Source organism: Mangifera indica, chromosome 2, assembly GCF_011075055.1.
Source record: "Mangifera indica cultivar Alphonso chromosome 2, CATAS_Mindica_2.1, whole genome shotgun sequence".
NCBI lineage: Eukaryota > Viridiplantae > Streptophyta > Magnoliopsida > Sapindales > Anacardiaceae > Mangifera > Mangifera indica.
The window spans coordinates 19,446,955-19,466,374 of record NC_058138.1 but is presented as its reverse complement, the minus strand read 5'-3'; the positions used below and the strand labels follow the sequence as shown (position 1 = coordinate 19,466,374).

The 19,420-nt window shown below is 35.7% G+C and overlaps 5 protein-coding genes and 1 pseudogene across 13 annotated transcripts; 2 read left to right on the top strand and 4 right to left on the bottom strand.

Moving 5' to 3' along the window:
• Positions 1-62: 62 nt before the first annotated feature.
• LOC123208653 lies at positions 63-1,382 on the bottom strand (annotated as a pseudogene).
• Positions 1,383-1,653: 271 nt separating this feature from the next.
• Positions 1,654-2,152, bottom strand: LOC123199211 (threonine dehydratase biosynthetic, chloroplastic-like). Its single transcript, XM_044614128.1, has one exon. It carries the CDS (start codon positions 2,137-2,139, stop codon positions 1,654-1,656), a length of 486 nt encoding a protein of 161 aa, XP_044470063.1. The 5' UTR covers positions 2,140-2,152.
• A 2,494-nt stretch (positions 2,153-4,646) lies between these two features.
• Positions 4,647-7,197, top strand: LOC123208863 (GDSL esterase/lipase At5g22810). Its single transcript, XM_044626469.1, has 5 exons — positions 4,647-5,787; positions 5,934-6,064; positions 6,151-6,384; positions 6,480-6,735; positions 6,829-7,197. The coding sequence occupies exons 1-5, from the start codon at positions 5,547-5,549 to the stop codon at positions 7,020-7,022; spliced, it is 1,056 nt and encodes a 351-aa protein (XP_044482404.1). The 5' UTR covers positions 4,647-5,546; the 3' UTR covers positions 7,023-7,197.
• A 52-nt stretch (positions 7,198-7,249) lies between these two features.
• LOC123208864 lies at positions 7,250-8,113 on the top strand. Its single transcript, XM_044626470.1, has 3 exons — positions 7,250-7,547; positions 7,668-7,729; positions 7,840-8,113. Exons 1-3 carry the CDS (start codon positions 7,316-7,318, stop codon positions 7,951-7,953), a joined length of 408 nt encoding a protein of 135 aa, XP_044482405.1. The 5' UTR covers positions 7,250-7,315; the 3' UTR covers positions 7,954-8,113.
• On the bottom strand, positions 8,042-12,638 carry LOC123208862 (putative pentatricopeptide repeat-containing protein At1g74580). 4 transcript variants are annotated; one of them, XM_044626468.1, is made up of 5 exons: positions 12,251-12,638; positions 11,571-11,755; positions 8,815-11,371; positions 8,663-8,728; positions 8,042-8,439 (listed from the first exon to the last, which is right to left on the bottom strand). In XM_044626468.1, the coding sequence occupies exon 3, from the start codon at positions 11,268-11,270 to the stop codon at positions 8,991-8,993; it is 2,280 nt and encodes a 759-aa protein (XP_044482403.1). In that variant the 5' UTR covers positions 11,271-11,371; positions 11,571-11,755; positions 12,251-12,638; the 3' UTR covers positions 8,042-8,439; positions 8,663-8,728; positions 8,815-8,990. The 4 variants fall into 4 exon arrangements, with proteins under 4 accessions (XP_044482403.1, XP_044482399.1, XP_044482401.1 ...); XM_044626464.1 differs by lacking the exon at positions 8,663-8,728 and having other exon boundaries at positions 12,251-12,637; XM_044626466.1 differs by lacking the exon at positions 8,663-8,728 and having other exon boundaries at positions 12,301-12,637.
• Positions 12,639-13,082: 444 nt separating this feature from the next.
• On the bottom strand, positions 13,083-19,264 carry LOC123209727. 6 transcript variants are annotated; one of them, XR_006501118.1, is made up of 13 exons: positions 18,944-19,264; positions 18,658-18,866; positions 18,199-18,564; positions 17,612-17,677; positions 17,368-17,507; positions 16,694-16,820; positions 16,433-16,584; positions 15,636-15,771; positions 15,289-15,373; positions 14,909-15,183; positions 14,640-14,773; positions 13,924-14,130; positions 13,083-13,754 (listed from the first exon to the last, which is right to left on the bottom strand). XR_006501118.1 is itself a non-coding variant. In XM_044627856.1 (11 exons), the coding sequence occupies exons 1-11, from the start codon at positions 19,022-19,024 to the stop codon at positions 13,724-13,726; spliced, it is 1,593 nt and encodes a 530-aa protein (XP_044483791.1). In that variant the 5' UTR covers positions 19,025-19,263; the 3' UTR covers positions 13,083-13,723. The 6 variants fall into 6 exon arrangements, 1 of the variants encoding a protein (XP_044483791.1); XR_006501119.1 differs by having other exon boundaries at positions 18,658-18,801; XR_006501115.1 differs by lacking the exon at positions 18,658-18,866.
• Between the last annotated feature and the right edge of the window lie 156 nt (positions 19,265-19,420).

Sequence of the window (19,420 nt, the reverse complement as noted above, 5' to 3'; positions counted from 1 at the left end):
TTAAAAAAAATTATGGTCATATTCAGCAGAAAAAAAAATTATGACAGAGTAAGAGATGCATGCCTGTACAGAACCATAGCTTTTTCTTTACCATCATTTTTGTAACTCAACTCGGTGATCATCGAGGGACTTACCTGTCAAGGTAATATATGTAATGAGAATCAATTTTTAATTAACCTGTTAATGGGGATAATTAAAAACTGCCGTTGCAAGAGTGATGGCATACCAATTGATTGAATTTCCTGAAGTTTCTCCACTTCTGTGGCATGCAAGTTAGAAGAACAGCCGCACACTGCCTACCAATATCCGCAAATTGAGATATCAACCTCAGTCTATCAAAGTTCGTGTTTGCTCTACTAGTTATAGCTACAACAGTTTCTTCCTTCACTCCATAATACTTGCAATATGCTTCTGTCCCTGCAATGGCGAGGGCTCCTGCCGGTTCAAGTATACTTCTTTTTTCCCCAAACATGTCCCGACGCAAATTTATTTTCAGTCAGCCATGTATGGGAAGACAACTTTCATTGCCAGTCTGCTAGAAAACGATTGAAGATTCACCTTTATTGAAGCACAAATCGAATCATGCTTGACAAGAACAACACCATCAACGAGATTCCTGTACAAGGGGAAAGTTTCATCCCCAACCACTTTGACTGCAACCCCATCTCCAAAACTTCCCACTCGATTTAGCCTAACTCTTTTCCGATGGTGTAAAGATAGTACCACTTTATTTGCATCACAAGGCTCCACACCAATAACTTTTGACCTGCACAATATTCAGCCTTTCGATTGCTTTAGCAATTGAGAACTTAAATCCTCAAAACAAAACTCTCTTCACGTAGGCAGCAATTCCGGCTACGAGGCCGCCACCACCAACGGGCACAAAAATTGTCTGAAACGAAGCAGCAGCTGGCATTTGACGCTAATCTCCATCCGATTGTTCCCTGCCCAGCTATAATTTCTGGGTGATCAAAAGGAGGTATAAATGTCAGACCCTCATTTTCGCATAATCTTGAGCCTCCTCGTAGGACTCCCCAACAAGAACAACTGTTGCGCCTAATCTTTCGACTGACTTCCCCTGAACAGAAAAACATAGAACACAGTTATTCAGTTTCTTATGATTGCTTACACAACTAACACGAAATTTTGTACAGGAATTGCTCATAATTTATCGGTCCAACTTTGATTTGAGGAGTTGTAATAGGCATGGAGATGACTGCGGGGCAACCTAATGTTCGTGCAGAAATTGCAACTCCTTGGGCACGGTTCCCTGCTGATGAACAAATGACTCCCATCTCCAACTGTTGCCTTATTAGATTGGCCATCATATTATAAGCCCCTCGTAGCTTGAATGACAAAGCCTGTATGTCCAGTCTCTTAAAGATTAATTAATGGAGGATTGAAGACATTTTAATTTCTCTCCCAAAAACGTAACAATGAAAGGGGAAGATTGTTTATAATACATTAAAGAACTTCTTGTACATGGTTTTTAAAAAGCTTACTGTGTGGTTTCAACACTTCTTTATTATTGCATGCACCTCCAACTACCCTTTTATAGTAAAGGAAAAAAATAATAATAATAAAGCGAAAGGCCAATGACTTCTTTCTGTTGGTTTCTCAGCATCCAAACAAGTCATAACAGAACAAAAGAAGTTAAAATGGGCTAAGCTTAATTAATTTCTTATTTAGAGGAAGAAAACTCACTGTTTGCAAATCCTCTCTCTTTAGCCATGCAAGAACACCAAGTGTTTCAGAGAGCTTGGGAGCATAGTCTAATGGTGACTCAATGGCGACATCATAAACCTTAGCGGTTAAAATCTTTGTCAAATAATTCATTGCATTGTCGATTCCATCTTCAGTACCAACTTCAGCCGCCAGCTTCTCCGGTACAGCACCGAGATAGCCACACTCGTAACTCAAAGATTCGGCTGATACTTCCATCAAAGAAGAAGAAATGCCGTTAGTAGATGGCGGTGTAGAGTTGTGGAAGATTTCAACTGCCGGCTTTGTTAACTTTGCTGTGAACGAGAAGGGGATGAGCATGAGTTTGCGTTTGTATTGTTTTTGAGGGAACGTTTTGATGATAACATGAGAAGTTTTCAACATAGGAACGTATGAAGGAGTGAGGAGAGGCTCCATCGTTGTAGAGCCGAATCTCTTTGGTTACCAATAATATGGAATGGTTCTACTACAACAAAACTGCATAATATATGGAATAGTTTGAAATGGGGTTAACCTGCAGAGAGACCAAGCTACTTAAACTCGTGTTCAATTATAGGCTGTCCTTTAGCTTTGTAGATTGTCATAACAAAGATTTCTCCTCTTTCTTTACCGAGTTGTTTTTTTCCCTATAGTCAAAGAAGCTTTATTATGATTAATGTCTCTGTTTTTCTTAATGATGATCCAACTTTGTTTCGTATATTTCCAATCTCATCAACAATTTATAACATATCTAATTCTGATGTCTATTGAGGTGAATATTCAGCACACCTTTTTTTCATAATCGAGAATATTAGCTAATTGGGTATAGCTACTCAAGCGAAATAATTTCATTTAGTTTTGTTTTAGTAATAAAGCTTTTCGCTTTCCTCAAAGATTTCATTTGCTTTTCCTTACCATTCTATTAATCACATGGTTGGTTCTCCTTTCCAAGTCCGAACCAAGTTTTCTGCTCGGGCTCACCATTTACTTGCTTTGCCTTGTATATTCAACTAAGTAAATATTTTGCATATTCAGCTTTCCCATCCGAAGAGATTTGGATCGATTTTATCCAATTTGTGTACATATACAAGACACATCTATTGAACCAAAGAAAGGTTCACTTGTTCAATTTCTATGAAATCCCTCTTGCTTTACTTTTCTTCATAACAGCCGTCACTTTTATGACTTAACAAGCTTACCTCTAATCTCTTTTATTTAGTGTCTCCTTTGGTTGATCACCCATCCAACCGAATCCAATACAAATAAATTTTCTCTAGGTGCGATTAAACTGTTACACACACTTGTTTTATAAGGTGCAATTGAAACCCCTCTCTAACATATGAGGATTCACTTTGTTGTTTTTAATAAATTTGATACAAGATTCGTCTTGTATCAAATTACTTGATTGTAAGAGTTTTCAAATATTTAATGGTAAGCCTTATTAGAGCTGCCATCCCAACCAAAAATGGACTTTCAGTTGGGCTTGTCCACCTGTTCCTCTACGTTTCAGATCTTTTGTCTCTCACATCCAAAAAGTTTTAAGATAGTGAACAACAGTACGAAGGCCAAAAAATCTTATATGGTTTTTGTATAGTGGGGATTGGCAATTTCTCTCCTCTGTTTTTGTTGTTTTTAGGCTGTTGTTTTGTACTCTTTTTTAGCTTTATCCTTGTTTGAATTTTGATAAACTCTTAAAAAAAAATAGATTCTTTTGTAATTATTATATGAGTTTCTTATCAATTTTGTTTTTGGTTTGTTCTTTCGAAAAGGATGAGTTTTAGTTGTTTTAACCTCTTTTTTTGAAAGCCTTTTTTCTTGTTTTCTTGTTAATATATTTTCTTACTTATCTAAAAAAAAATCAATATATAAAGGCCAAAGGACTATTTTTCATCCACGGTTTAGCCTATTTTCAACATACACTTATAGAGTTTTAAAAACCTAAATATTTATTTATTCCTAAATTTTTGTTAAAATTATTGTTAAATATAACAGTAAAAACCGTTATTTTAATAATAATATTAAAAATTATATAATTTCATCTTATTTTCCCCCAAGTTTTAAAAACTAACAACTTCAACCTCACCCAAAATTTGAAAAGTTAATGTTTCACCCATAAGGTTTGTTTCTCTTCTCCGGCCACAATTGTTTTTACCGACAATTATCTCTTTTCACTCATCTTCTAGATCCGGGCCGCTTTGGAGACACCGTTGATGGCCGAAATACAACTAATCGAAGAAGGAAGGTCGACGGATCTTGTGATTCTTTGATTCGTCGTCGTTCCTTCTTCTATTCATGGCCGAACATCATCTAAGCCATCATGAATTGGCTGGATGAAGAGAATCGTCTTTGTCCAGTTGAAACTACTTTGGTGGAAAGGTCAACGACAAGAGAAGAAAATGGTGGAAATGTCGACTTACAATGGGAACGGATTCTAGTTGTTGGAGGAAGACGGAAAAACCCTAGGGGAAAAGTGAATCTTTCAAAACTTTATCATAGGAAAAATTGTTAGTTTTCCAAATTAAGTAGAAAATGAGATATAATTTTATTTATTTTAATATTATTAGTAAAATGATAATTTTACTTTTAATTCTAATAAAAAATTCTTAAATTGATAGAAATAAACTAAATCTTAGGTGAGTATTTAAGTTTTTGAAATCTCACAATGTGTGTTTGTCCTTTTACTAAACCTTAGTGGGAAATAGTACTTTGGCCTATAATGAATATGGAAACTTCTACACCTAGTTTCATAAAGACGAGCTATTTTAAATAAATACAATCATTATATTTGTCCAATAATCTCAACTCGAAATAGTCCTGGTCCTGTGATTCTATCAATTAGGACTATTTGACACTGAACAAAATATGCTGCCCAATTGAGCAGTCGTAATATTTTTATTAGATTAGAAGGAAAGGGACATCATTTAGCTAAAGGGATTTTCAGATCCTCTTATTCTCAGTAGTTTGAAGCCCAAAGTAACAAGAAATCAACCCAATCCCCTGCACATATTAGAAGAAATTAAGGGCACTTGGTTTTCCAATCAAAGGGGGCAAGACACGGCTTACAAATTGACATTTTTGTCCATGCTCAAGCATTTCTAAATACATGAAATGAAGGCCAATTCCAAATTTCCCACCTAAAATGCAGTGCCCGTCAATGAAATAATAATATATTTTTTTTTTAATAAACAAGGTATTTGATGGTGGTTGAAGAACTGCAGCAATAGTAAATTAGGGCACACAGATACATAAAAGAAGGAAGGGTATTCAAGCGCCATAATTAATTTGACTCTGGAGAATGTTGCCTTACAAGTTTAAACAGCTCAAAATTTTGCTTCATCAAGACACGCTACTGAAGCTTAGTTGGAACCACTGCTATTTTCTCTGTGCAGAAATATGGCAAATAAAGGGAATTCTTAGCACAATTAGTTCTGTTTCGGCTAAGGTTTTCTGTAGATTTCTTCAGGTGTAACCTGTGCTGTTATTTTATTCTTAAATTTGGATTATCAGTTCCCTTCTGAAGTTTCTAACTTTCTTCAATCTATGTGACTATTTCAATTGTCCAGGCTGGGATTTTTCTGGTACAAAGAAACATGCTTTCTTATGCTAGCCAAAAATTATAAACATTTTTTTTGGCAATCCATTTGGACATAGCAAACACGTTTGGTCTTAAATCAACAAGTTCGTCAATGGCTTAGTTAATCATATATACAAGTTTTGATTTGACTGATGTTGACATTTTTTATATCTATAAATTGGAGTCATTCGAGCTCAAGAGCAGCAGATATCTTCATACAGTAGAGCACTAACAATTTATTGTACTTAGAAGTTCAAGCTGCAGAAAAAAGATGCGATTTTCAAGTTGTTTGGTGGCTTCAGTTGTGTATCTTCTCATGGAGGTTTATGTGGTTAATGGGCAGCCTCTGGTTCCAGCAATGTTCATATTTGGGGACTCTGTTGTTGATGCAGGAAACAACAACCACATTAAAACTATCGTAAAAGCAAACTTTCCTCCTTATGGCAGAGACTTTCTCAATCACACTCCAACTGGCAGGTTCTGCAATGGCAAACTAGCCGCAGACTTCACAGGTACTTCATCCTGGAAGCCTATTTTATACCCCTTTTAGCCATCTCATTTCATTCTTTTAGGTAAACTCCAAAAGCTATGCCATTCTAAATGTTCAATGCGTTTCATTCATGATGTTCTAATGGCGTTTGTGCTTTTGGTTAAACAGCTGAGAATATAGGCTTCACTTCCTATCCACCAGCCTATCTTAGTAATGAAGCCAGAGGAAACAACCTCTTGATCGGTGCCAATTTCGCTTCTGCTGCATCTGGTTACTACGAAGCTACGGCAAAGATATATGTAAGAACAATTGGAGCCAAAATCTGACTCCTTCTCATTGCCTGTATGGTTTGTTTACTAAATTTGTGGTGGTTTTGGTGTTGCAGCACACAATCCCATTGAGTCAGCAGCTGAAATACTTCAAAGAGTATCAGGCAAAATTAGTGAAAATTGTAGGACAATCCAATGCTTCATCAATTATAAATGGATCAGTTTACCTTGTCAATTCCGGGAGCAGCGACTTCGTTCAGAATTACTACATTAATCCTCTTCTTTACAAGGTCTACACAGTCAAAGAATTCTCGGACATTGTTATAAAATCCTATGCAACCTTCATTGAGGTCTCTCCTCAAACTCGGACTCCTCCTTAAATTATGTAAAAGCAGAGAGCATAAGGATTCCATTGCTAATGCTATACTTAAAATTTTTTTAACAGGAACTGTATGATCTAGGAGCAAGGAGGATTGGAGTGACAACATTGCCACCACTGGGATGCCTGCCGGCTACAATAACAATTTTTGGCTCTGATATCAATGAATGCGTTAAAAAGATGAATGAGGATGCAGTTTCATTCAACAACAAGCTAAATGACACTTCTTTAATCCTGCAAAACAAGCTTTCTGGCCTCAATCTAGTAGTCTTGGACATCTATCAACCTCTCTATGACCTTGTCACTAAGCCTTCTGATAATGGTACCTGACATAAATGAAAAAAATTTCAGTTAATGAGCTTGCTGTGTTCTGTTTCAGGATTGAAATGGGTGTTTATAATCGGTTGTTTTACAGGGTTTGCCGAGGCGAGGAAGGCTTGTTGCGGAACTGGGTTGCTGGAAACATCAATTTTATGTAACAAGAAATCAGTGGGAACATGTGCAAATGCAACTGAATATGTGTTTTGGGATGGCTTTCATCCTTCTGAATCTGCAAACAAAGTTATATCAGATAGTCTCCTGGCTAGCGGCATCTCCTTGGTTTCCTAAATACACATTTCAATTTGCATTTTAATCTGTAATCTCCAGTTTCAGAATTTGTTTGTGTGTTCTATGTTAGACGTTGTGGTTGAGTTGTGACTTTATGAATGAAAAGGCTTTTAATCTAAAGCTTGTATTGTAATTTTTTCTATTAATAAAAAACTTCTACCATCTATTTTCTATATAAAATCCTGTCCTTGAAACGGCAGATAGTTACGTCGTTTTGTTGGCTATTTAAGCTAGGCCCGTCGAAAAAAAGGCAAGAGTGAGTGAATGAGAGGGAGCAAAATTCGAACTCGAAGATGGACTACAGTCTTGCAGCTCTGAAGGTGCTATGCAGCCAACTGAAGGACGCTCGAGAAACTCCGTCGCAAAACGCCGTCACATTGGGCGGAATTCTCTTTCAACGAGCCTGGCTGCAGGGCATCATAGTTTCGCCTCTAGACGATGACGGTAACTTGCTTCTCGATGACGGTACTGGCGTCGTCCGGCTTTGCCTCTCCGCCGACTTTCATCAAAAACAATGGAACACAGGTTAGGTTTTGTTCTTTTCACTTGTACTTCCCTTTTCAAAAAAAAAATCAAAATAAATATTTATTAAAATCCCTGAGGCATACACAAATTACAGAAGAACCTTTTTTTGTATATATACAGGGATGTATGTGATGGTGGTAGGAGCGTATGTTATACGCACTGGTGAGACCCCAATGATTAAGGTATATTTCTTACTGAGTTGGACCTGATTGTGTTTCTTTAGTAACATTTGGGTTGAAAGAAAAATAAATAAAAGTTGGAGATGATATTTCCTGAAATGAAATGAGAACAGGTTCACAAGATTGTAGACCTTTCTGCATTTCCAGATCGAGAAGCAATGTGGTATCTTGAAGTTATGGAGGCATACAAGCTGTTCTATCAGCCCCTTATTGAAGACTTTATATGACTTCTTCGTTTACTCGTGTACTTCTGTCTACAAACTCTAATTTATTCTCATTTCGAATTTTGATAGTTTTGAATTAATAGACTCAATACAAATCCAAAATTCTGGTTCCTATATTCAGGAATATAAAAAAATTACAATTACTATTGTAAATTTTCTTTCAGTGCCTTGTGTTCTGCATTAAGGACTATCAGCCACCAACCATATCACTGCTGCAGCAAATCCTTATCATACTTTTAACAGGCTATCAATTCAAAACTACTTTACAACCAGCAATTTAATAATTTAAATGAATTTACAGAATGTCCATGGCCAAGCTGCTACCCTTCTCTTGTAATATATGAATACTTTGTATTACAACACTGCATGCAAGTTTTCAACTGCTGTGTGATTCTACCGCTGTTGGTGGTTTCTTGAGAGGAATATCCATGGATACTGAGAACATTGCCCATCTGTGAGGCATCATGCGACAAAATTCAAGTTCTCAACCTGAAAAAGAAAATTGACGAAACAAATTAACTATTACAAGTTCATCCACAAAAACATAAAAAATCTGAATCACAAGGCATCTCAGCTTGAACTACAAACAAAGTACCATTTCTTTTTTCTTTCTAATAAGTACTTCACTAATGGAGTTACTCGATACAGGTTTTGATAGATTATGCCTGATTTAGTTGTTGGTGCATTGATAAAATAAAGAGCAGGAAATCACATTCGATATAGATGAAAAAACTAAAGAACCACCAGCACTTTTGCTTAATTGAGTCTTTATCAGCCCCTGAAACACTAAGGAAAGAATAAATAACTACGGCTGAGAAAGATATAAGCAAACAAAAGGTGAGAACTGAGGTTCGTGGAAATTACCATGAATTCTGCTGCAAATTCCTTTCAAATGCCACAAGGCCCAGCTGTCTAACAGCTCTGACGACAAAGGTTCAGGTGACTCTAAAATTAGTCCTCAGATGGTGTCTATTTTCTCCTTCAACACAATGCAACGAGTTACCAACATAATATGAACCCTTTCTTCTATCTTCAAATTTCTACTTGGAAGCTTTCTTTTTTCCTAGCTTTTTATCTCTAATGCCATCAAATAGAAGTTCATAGGCATAATAAGTTATATTACACTTCTTCAACAATTCTTCCACAACAATCTTGGGAGCTGCTACCTCCTTTTTATCAGCCTCAAAAATTGTGTTCACTGCTTCAGGAACAATACCCTTCCGCACCATAAGGTGGATGATACCAACTGCTTCATGAACTCTATGATCCACACAAAGACAGTTTATAACCCGACCAATTGTTGATAGTGAAGGAATGAAACCTTTCTTGATATTTTCCAGGAGATAACTATAACCAGAATTAATGCTTCCTGTTTTGCAGAAGCCATCGATCATGACACGATAAGTATAATTGTCTGGACAACAGCCTTTGTCACCCATCTCATTAAAAAGCTTTTCTGCCATATTAGTGTTTAGGTTTTCAGAAAAAGCATTGATCATAATATTGTATGTTGCTGTCGTATGAGAAACTTTGTGTTCTTGTTCCATTCTTCTAAATAGCTGGTACGCACCATCCAAGTCACCGTTATTGCACAACCCATTTAACAATGTGCCAAAACTAACAAGATCGGGAGTCAAACCCTTATTTTCTATTTCCTTGAGCAAGTCCAAAGCTTCAGTAACTTTACGAGCTTTGCAGAGGCTGTCTATAAGTATACTGTATGTTATTATGTTAGGAACACAACCCTTCTCCACCATTGTTTTAAAGGTTTCCATCACCGCATCCAATTTTGCTGCCTTACATAGGCCATTCAACAAAGAATTATAAGTGATAACATCAGGAGTAACACCATGGTCGCACATTATATCAAGAATCTCAATTGCACTCTCCAGTTTCAGCTGCTTACAGTAACCATCAATCAAGGTGTTAAATGTAAAGATGTCAGGAATGTAGCCCAAAGCAACTGCATGATTCACAAGGTTATTGGCATCTGACATACATCCCATCTTGCATAAACCATTTATTACTATATTGTATGTCCACATATCCAGGCTACAGCCATTTTCTAGCATCTCATTCATCAGCTGCCATGCCTGCAAAATAAGTCCCTGCTGAGACAATCCTTTGACCATGGTGTTATATAGAACCATATTTGGCTTTAATCCTTCCCCTGAAGCTTTTCGAAATAAAGCCATAGCACGCTCTATGTCACCAACATTACATAAACCATTAATCTGGGAATAATATGTGAACTCATCTGGCACAAATCCTTTGAAGATTGCATCATTTAGAATCTTTTCAGCATTTTGAATCATGCCAAGTTTGCAGTACCCATCAATAATAACATTGTAAGTATATCCATCAGGCTCCAAACCTTTATTCACCATTTTATGCAGATAGTACTCAGCTTCCGCAACCTTAGAGTTCTTACATAGGCCACAAATTAATGTGTTATAAGTGACAACATCAGGGTTTAAATCTTCCCTTGCCAGGATATCTAACAAACTGATGGCCTCACTGAATGCACCTTTCTTACTATACCCCAGGATAAAAATATTGTATGTAAACAAATTTGGAGACACTCCCCTCTTCAGAACCTTATCAAGCAGTTTTTCACTTCCTCGCACATCCCCCTTCTTGCAAAGTGTATGTATAAGCTTATTAAATGTAGTGATATTAGGAACAATTCCTAACCTCAGCATTTTATCAAACAATTCATATGCCTCAACATGATAGTTCTCCTCATAAAACCCACCTATAACTGTACAAAATGCGACTGCATTGAGTTCACAGCCATGAGAAGGCATGTTCTTAAGAAGCCTCAGAGCAGCATGTGGCCTCCTTGTTCTGCAAAAAGACTTTATCCGAATAGTGAATGTGTACACATCAGGAGCAATCCCTTTATCCCTCATTCTCATATAAACTTTATGCACTTGATTAAAATATTGGTATTCAACCAATATATTCATGATTGCATTGTAAGATAAAACCGTTGCCTCACAATTATAAAAATCCATCCTCTCAAACACATCAACGGCTTCTTGAACCTTCCCTTTACGACCATAATTTCTCATGACTCCAATATAAACTCCCTCTAGCAAAGTATTATCAACAGTCATTCTCATCTCTGAAAGTACATTTTCCATTTCCTCAAAATTACCATGGCAACCAAGCTTATCAATCATGCATTTATAAGTTGACAATGTGTGCTTAAACCCATCTTCTTTTTTCACTGAATTGAACATTTCAAGTGCCTTTAATGGGTCCTTTTGGTGCTTTACAACTGCGGCTACATGTTTAGGAAGTAATGAAGAACTCATTACAAAACTACAAAGCTAACAGTTCAGGATCACATTTCAACCATTAAACCCAGTTCAGTTTTGAAGCCGTTTGACACTTCTTTTAAATTGCTTCAGCTGTCCTAAAACCACAAAATAGAATGCACAAAACTATCTTTCAACTTGCTATCACAACAAAACTACAAAAGAATAAGGAAAGATAAAGGAGAAGATAAATACAATAACAAAGGACACCACATTTTGACTAAGATTGCCAACTGATTGCAATAATTCATTTTCCCTTCATTTCTTACTAACCAAACTCACTGAGAGAATAGTTACCTCAAACACTATCTCCTGCATTTAAAGGTGATACTGAAGTGACATGAACGGAAGAACTGAAAAGATATCCTCTGTAGTTGATTGTAATGTAACTACTAATGTTTGAATCAACTGAAAGCTCACTCATTTGCATTTCAACAAGGAGTAGGCATCTATCAAATTATGCTATTGGCAACGGTCTCGTCCTGCAAAACATTTGACTATTTAGGGGGAAAAAATAAAGTTTCACATAACTTGACCGGAAGCATTCATATTACAACTAAAGTCACAAAATAAGTTAGAGAAGTTTTTAGTTAATTTAGATTCAGTAAAGAAACAAGTTTGAAAAACTAATGATGATGCCTCCAGTAGGTCGGCAAAATGTATAATTCTGCAAAGAAGCTATGCTATAAAGACAACAGTAATGTAATTAATAGTAAATTATTAGTGAAAATAAATAATCTGATAAGCTACAATAATATTTTCATATACAATAATATCACAGGATATATCACTAAACACATATTTATTGAGGACAAAAAAAGATACGTAATATCTTATTGAAAAATAAAATAAATACTAATATACTATTAATACAAACCAAAACATTATTCATGGAGTAAATTCAACAAACACATGTCATGCAAGATATAAAGCGCACACAACTTCCCCAAAAAAGCAGCCAACATAGTTGAAATTACATATCAACGCGGAAGGTTAATATGGATTCACGTCAAGTGGTTCTACACACCCAGTGAGATCCGTCTCGTGTCTCATTAAGGTAAGGGTGCATATGAAGTGACTAGAGGACATTGTTGAGCACAACGAAATTGCTTGAATGCAAAACACCCGGAACGTTAAGAAAGAAAGAGAAAGAGGGAAAATGGAAGATGGATTACAAAGTAGCAGCGTCGGAAGTGTTGAGCAGTCAACAGAGGAAAACCAGCGCTGCGCAGCTTTGCCTCTCCACCAATCGAACACTCTTTATTTTTCTCGGTTGCTTTCCCCTCTTCTTGAAGAGTCGTCGGGGAAAGGAATTGGGGCTTTGCCTCTTCAGACAAAATTCTTTAATTTCAAACGCACAAAAAAGCCCCTAATATTTTCTTAACTACCCAGTTACTTCCCATAGTTTGAAAAATACATATGATACCTTAAACATTTAAACAGGCCCTCTGTAATAAGTAGGGTGCTTTTTCTACACCATTGAAAAGCTTTCTTTTAACTATTGAAGCAGCAGTAGTATAAGATTCAAAGTTAGAATTAAATGGAGGCATCTATTTAGATAAAATTTCAAAAAATAGATATAAAAGGTAAATGGAACATTGTTTTTCAGAGAAACGCTTAATTATTTTTTTTCACAGAAAATCATCTTTTAAAATAGAAAATAACGATGAACAATTTTAGATATATATATATATATATATATATATATATATATATATATATATATATATATATATATATATATATATATATATATATATATATATATATATATATAAGTTACTTATTCAATCAATATGATAACCAAAATGCATCCAATACAAGCGCATCTATTTTGTTTTATAAATGCAGAAACAGATAAATCAAGTAGAGAAAATAACTTTGAATGTTGCTTCCCGAGTGAACAAGAGTAGTGAGTAGAAATCCAAAATTGAAAGAAAATATCATACAACAGTTTCTCAGCCACAGTTTTTTGCCTTCATCCGCCACTTGATTGCTGCAACAAATGGCCGAGACAGGGACAGAATACCCCTGCCCGACTTCAGGTAATCAAATTACCCACAGAGGAATTGATAAGCAGAATCTATCCTTTACCACATGTCTTTACCTTCCTCAGCAATACGAAAAAAATATAATGCACAATATATTCATCATAAGATGCCTCCAATTCTTCAAAGATAATAAAAATGCCTTTGATTCAAGCCTGCGTACTGGCAAATTTGGAAGTAGGGGTAGGACACATTGGTACAAATGACACATATTTCCACAATATTCGCTTCTCAGCAAATATTCCTCTTCTCCAATGATCCAGGAAACATTTCTCTCAGTATTGTTCTCTTTGAACTTTCTTGCCCATCATTTTGGTATGTGACGCCTAAAATAGAGATCAAAACAGAAAGCTGTATCCTTTTGTGTAGGATATTCTGGTGCAGGAACAAGTGGATAGAGAATCAATTCCTGGAATGTGATTTAGCATTGAATCTGTGATTTAAAAATAAGGATAATCAGAATTATGTGAAATGAAAAAAATATGTAAGCATATAAGTCCTGATCTCAAATTAATAAATCCAAGAATTCAGGAAAAAGAATTTTGAAATGTCTTTCTAAAACATTTTTGTATGTCCAATTGCAGCTAATTGATATGTCATACTGATAAACGCCATAAGCAAAGAAGCAAACAATGCAACTGCTGAAGTGGGATGCCCTTCAGAGCTTACAATCACATTTTGCATTGTTTATGTCCTGTCATCAACCTTTGATCTACTCTGCCATAGACTGTGGAAACAGATCTTAATGAACCAAATATATACCGCCTCCAATGTATAAAGCTGTATTGTCAATTCCAGCTCCTAAGTGTCTTACAAAAGTTCCAAACCATAAATTTACATTTATTGACCAGCAGCAAGCACTAAACAACCATCATCCTATTGCTAGATGTTTTGCTAAGAGGAAAATTACATAAAACAAAATGAACACACACAAAACCAGACCAAATTGATTCTGGGAAGGGGAGGCTAACATTATTTATTACACAAACTTCACGGGGTCCATGTTTGATAATTACAAAATGTATGAAAAACAATAAAATGACCAAACATCAGTAATATCGCCACTGTTGGCCTATATACAGGACTCCACACAAAAGTTAGTCCATAGCTTTTGTCCACAGTTTTTAAACATTCCCACATTCTCAGATAAAAAATACAAAGAAGATAATCATGTCTAGCAAAATCAAATAGTGTTAGTTTTTAAACATTCCCACATTCTCAGATAAAAATACAAGGAAGATAATCATGCCTAGCAAAATCAAATAGCGTTGAATGATTGAAGAATTATTAACAGCATGACAATTTATATGGAGCTTACTCAAGATATTTCTGACAACGATCCAACAATCTACCAAAATTTTCATCATCCATATGATGATCCACCACATCATTCTTGTCAGCTTCCTCCTTTGAAGCAGTCCACTTGTTTAAGATATTGATTATACTTCTCAGCTGTTGAAGAGGTAAAGGAAAACAGAAATACTGCACCAAAAATAACTTTAATATACAAAAATTTATTAATCTAGCTATTGCTTGAGAACATCAACTTTTCACTTGATACTGGTAAGTTAAACTAAGATTGGATACAGCAGTAATTCTAGATTCTGAATTTGTGCCACAAGGGGTCATGGCTTTGTATTCTAGACTAGAATCACCTAACTGGTGATCAAGAAGATCATCTTCAACTACGTCTGAAAAGCTCATGATAACTGATACATATTTATGCAGAATTGATGTGCTCATCTTATCTTCCTGAACTTTTACCAATAACATCGCAATAACACTCCAGAATGCATTCTGTGCTTCCAAATCATCCGAAGCAAAAGGAAAGACATCAAGCAGACCCTGTAAGAGAGGCAAATCTGGACAGGTGCAAAATCTCACTTCTACTTGTAATATCAACTTGAGGAATGAGCAAGATAAATTCAATGAAGCACTTTGGCAAATCAGAGACATAAACAACTTACCCGATGATATCTCTGTAGCCAGATCAGGTACATCAGACAAGATATTGGCAATTATAACTCCAGCGGTAACACAAGAATCGGCAACCTACAGAAAATATAGCCATGAATGTTCAAAGTCAGTTAATTAGCATCATAACTTGTCTAAAAGCACTCCAAAAAATTTCAGACCTGGTTTGCTTCAAGCTAGGAAATTTAAATCTAGTACCCATTTATTTTTTAAGAAAAGTCACCGTGTAAAATAGCAATTACCAGCTACCATCGACCAGAAAAAGAGCACTGAAACAGCTAACAAATTGGATTATGTATCACTCATAAGTACTTGCATTTCTCAGCAAGGTTCAATGTACCTCAAGTTTTTCAGGGATTTTGACCAGATTACAAAGTTGTTGAAGTAGTTGCTTATTTGAGCAAATTTCTTGGGAGTGACCATCTAAACCAGAAAAAGCTTCAATAGCACGAAGAATAACATCAAGAACAGGGTACCTGAAATTACATGAAAATAGAGCATCATATGTTAAAAAGTAATTCTTATCTTTTAGAACACAAAATAACTAATGCATCAAGATACATGTGACCAGAGCACCCGAGGGTTGAAGGCCAAACAAGACACATATGGCTGTCAACTGCTAATCAAAGTAAGATTTTATTAAAATTCATACAAAACAACTAAGTTTTACACAGTGAAAATGGCTTTTTTTTTTTTCCACTATTGTATAAACTGAGGAGCAACAGCACTTTTTTGCCAAGATTAAAGGACTGAAGCCACTTGAACATCGACTATATTCACATTCAAAGATTTGTTTTACACACACACAAAGACACTCCACAAGAAACAGTAACATCAAAATATACCCAAAACACATACAAAAATCATGTGTTATTAAAAAAGCACAATTTCCTAATTAGTTTGAATGACAGAAGGGGATTAGTATCCCTGACCTCCTCAGAAGTGGAAGTCCATGATAGCCAGAAACGAATATCCCCAAAAACTATATTATCCCCTTTTTAACCATTCTCATAGACAACAGGACCGTTTTTAGAAGTAAAATACAATGTCATAGAAATATATCATATCATTTTCAAAGATGACAGAAAACAAATCTCTCAAACACATCAGTTTTCTACAGATAACAGGAGCTCCTACCTTTCAGGTATTCTTTCACTTGCTAATTTGTTCATTTCAAGGGTCAAGAGATTAATCAAAAGACTTGATAAATCCAGCTTCATCAAAGGTGGGTGAAGAACAAGAGCTACTTCCTGTTGACATTCTAAGATGGCTAATAACAGCCCAACACTCTGTTTAAGAAAAGAAGCTCCTTTATATATGCATTATGTTTTAATCCCAACATATTAATACACATAAAAAAAATACAGTATTAATGCCTTTTTTGTTTCTTTTCTGTACCTTTTCCAAGAGATGTAGATTTAATGTATTTTCTGCAATCCATAAAATACGTTGTAAAATACGTTCAGACTGCAGTGCCTCAGCCCAAACAATACATTCACAACTACAAAGACATGAAGTTAAAAGCCTGCAACAAAATAGCAGCACAGAGAAATGAACAAAATTGGATAATTCAAATATAATAGTTGCTAAAGCAACCTCTACAACATGATTTTGAATTCAAAAAATTATGACAAGGATCATGGTATAGGGACAACCGTTCTTAAGAAAAAGAACAAAAAAAATGAAATCAGTCACATTTCCTCTTCCTCTGGGGAAAATATGACAATAAAATAGCAATATAAAAGAAGTAAACTTTCCATCCTATAAAACATGGAATGAAAGTACACTTCAAGAAGAAATCTAAAGCCCAAACAGGGAAGAAAAAAGGGGAGGGAGGGATAAAGCACCAAAACCAATGCTATGAAATGACCAAAGAGAGGCATAATGGCTCTAAAGTAACCATTACAACTCCATAGAAAGAGGTGAGAATGGTTAAAGCTCCAATATGATGATAAATATCTTTTGGCATGAATATATGCGTATTAAAAATATTTAAGATAAAGAGGCAACACAAAAATTTTCAGATCAAAAAATTTTTAGTAAAAAGAAAGAGTTGACATGTTATCTATTACCGGAAAGCTTCGTTTAGGCATTGGCTATCATCTAAAAACAACTGATTAACTATTATTTGAATCAGCCCATTTGTAGAGACAATATACTTCATGAGAACTTCATGGCATGAAAGGTTTCCAATGATTCCAAGGATAATCTCCTGGGTCAAGAAGAAAAACAGAAAACATAAGAACTTCAAAAGTAAAATAATCACTATCCTTGATCATGCACAAGATATCAAACATAAGCGGAAAGGTTGCATACCATGACACGCACAGATTGGGAAACCATAAGGTTTGCTAAAAGCACCTCAAGGAGAAGGTTTTGCACCTACATAGTCAAATACAAAAACTCAAAATTGCAAGTTGTGGTTACAGTAAGTGCATAGTTACATCTTCTAACTAGAATCAGTTACAACTACAGTTGTAAACTACCTTCATGTGGCTCATATGTTATTCTTCCCAGTGTAATTCTCACAATCATTTATAGTTTTAAGATGTAACAGGGAGGAGTAAAATGGGAAGGAGAGATCATACCAAAATGATGAAGTGATGGACATCAGAAAAGATAAAGACAGTCAATCATTGTCTACAAATTACGAGCACAAATTAAGGTTTCAGAATGGTTCATGGAAATAGTCACTAGATTGTACAGCTAACTAATGGGTTCCTCAGAGTTTAATTCATTCTTTCACTCAACTTGCCTCGACTACAGTACTACTTTTTCATAATCTGGACATGCAGTAATTGTTTTATAAAGCAACTGAGACCCAAATGAATTATTCGGAACATAAACTTTAACAAGAAAAAGAGAAAATATAGAAGAATCCATAACAAGTCAAACTTTAGTACCATGAGTTCTGCATGAGTTACACTAGCAGCAAGATCCCACAAGACACAACCATATTCTTCCCAAGCTTCTTCTCCAGCTGATACATCAGCCTGTTCAAGTTTACTGCATGGATCTTCAGCTTCCCCTTCGCAATAGGATCTATCTGCACAATCAACAACATCCATGGCCTTGAAATTATGCTTCGGGGAACTTAGAACTCTATCTCCAGAGAGAGAATCCGTACTCTCTTCTACAGGATCAGCATTCAATTTTTTACTTGGGACATCGCGACCATCAACGTGGCCATTTCCCACATTACTAGGAAGAAGTTTACGTATCAGTGATATTATGTAACTCGGATCAACCGTTGTTGAAATGTCAAATAACTGCATGATAAAACATGAAAATAATTGCTTGACATCACACGAAAACCAAAATTATCGGAAACAGTTAGATTCTTGTTTATCAAAGACTCTTACAAAAAGAATCTTTCCCTGATATGCTCCCGTGGATACAAGTTAACATAACCCTTCATTCAATATCACCACCACTCACTTCTAAAATGTGCAAGCACACGAGTTTAAATTGCTTCAATAGGCATCATCAAATTTTTAACATCGCACCTATAGAGAGCTAATTCGATCTTTAGTTACAGTAAAAAAAATAGCCAAGCTTTGTCCCCAATTTTCTACAACAGCAATAATATGTTAAAACAAGGAACGAATTAACCAAAACTAGACCCAAATCAGAGCCGTAGATGGTTACCTCATCGGCAGGTGCGGATGGGTGGTGTGCTGGAGCATCACGCTCTTCTCTGACGTGTTCTTCCTTTTTTTCCGACGCCATAACTCTGTTATTGCTAGCTTCGAAATTCGAACTCGATCGAAGCCTGAATTGGTTTCCCTCTAATTTTGAAAGTTCTCCTTCGTTTAGACTAGTTTCTTCCAATTCCTACAATTTTTGCAATTTACACGAACAACCCTGCATCTCTTAATCTTCCACTACGCGGGGGGCACCGGACAGCAAGCCTCACTTGTCGGGGGTATTTGATAAGTTTCCACCACCCTGGGCCCTGGGTGGTGGGGTGTTTTCTGAAATTTTCGGATTTTGAGGGGTTTTCTAATAGTTTTTATTTCAGGGCAAATTAAAATTTTTTATTTATAAATTATTTTAGACATAATTTTCAAATTTTTGATTTTGTTCAAAAGCATATATTAAGAAATTTAACCTATTTTAATCTAA